This window comes from Aphanomyces invadans (genome assembly GCF_000520115.1).
Source record: "Aphanomyces invadans strain NJM9701 unplaced genomic scaffold supercont1.115, whole genome shotgun sequence".
Taxonomy (NCBI): domain Eukaryota; phylum Oomycota; class Saprolegniomycetes; order Saprolegniales; family Verrucalvaceae; genus Aphanomyces; species Aphanomyces invadans.
Genome location: NW_008580260.1, coordinates 68,749 through 69,601, shown reverse-complemented (window position 1 = coordinate 69,601; position 853 = coordinate 68,749). Strand labels below are relative to the sequence as shown.

The 853-nt window shown below is 44.7% G+C and overlaps 1 protein-coding gene across 1 annotated transcript; it reads right to left on the bottom strand.

Moving 5' to 3' along the window:
• Positions 1-470: 470 nt before the first annotated feature.
• H310_14967 (hypothetical protein) lies at positions 471-737 on the bottom strand (the record flags this gene model as incomplete). The annotated part of the gene is made up of 1 exon (XM_008882947.1): positions 471-737. One exon carries the CDS (start codon positions 735-737, stop codon positions 471-473), a length of 267 nt encoding a protein of 88 aa, XP_008881169.1.
• Between the last annotated feature and the right edge of the window lie 116 nt (positions 738-853).

Sequence of the window (853 nt, the reverse complement as noted above, 5' to 3'; positions counted from 1 at the left end):
AGTAAACAGGTGGTTGAATTCTATGTAACAGATCATTTTTTGACGTGGTCGGCATCTTTGGTGATGTCAGCTTTTTTCCAGGGTTTACTAGACCTCTAAACCAATGAATGGGTCCTTCTCGAGTGATTGATCACAGACGGTATGTACTCATTCACTTTACATGTGACTCACTCCCTCGTTGGCCTCAAACACTTTGTGAAAGGATCGGTGAAATCGTGAAGGTTGTCATTATCCTTCTAAAGAACAACCTCCATTGGTTTGATTGTGGGTGTAACCTGAGCAAGAATAGATTTGTGGAGGTACAAAATACTTTATGGCTTGGACCTATATCCAAGCCTTTGGCGCGTAGCATGTCGGTTTGACGATTAGGCGGTTGAGGATGGGCCCCGGGGTGTGCCAAAGTTTTCTCCAAAATCATGACTTTTACAAAAAATCGTGGTCCATGCATATTTAACTATATTGAGCTTGAATTAATCAAAAATATCGTCTTCCTCGTCATAGCCAATGTCGTAGTCCTCGCTGGTGTAACCCGAATTCGCACGACCCAGCACAGCCTGAATACGATCCTGACGGTTATCATGATACTTCGTCTTGGAGAACAAGTTCCTCGTCTTGATTTTGCTTCCGATGGAAAGCAAGCGATTCTTGTACTGATTGTAGCCCTCGCCATCCACATTCCGCAATGGATTGAAACGAACATGGGCATTGGTTAGGGCAACACACGTCTGGAAGTACATATTGTACTCATCCTTCTTCCTCGTGTACTTGTCCGACACAATACCCCACAGCGTCTTGAGTCTACCAAAGAAGTTCTCGACAATAACTCGATCCGACGCCAACTTGGCATTGGCCC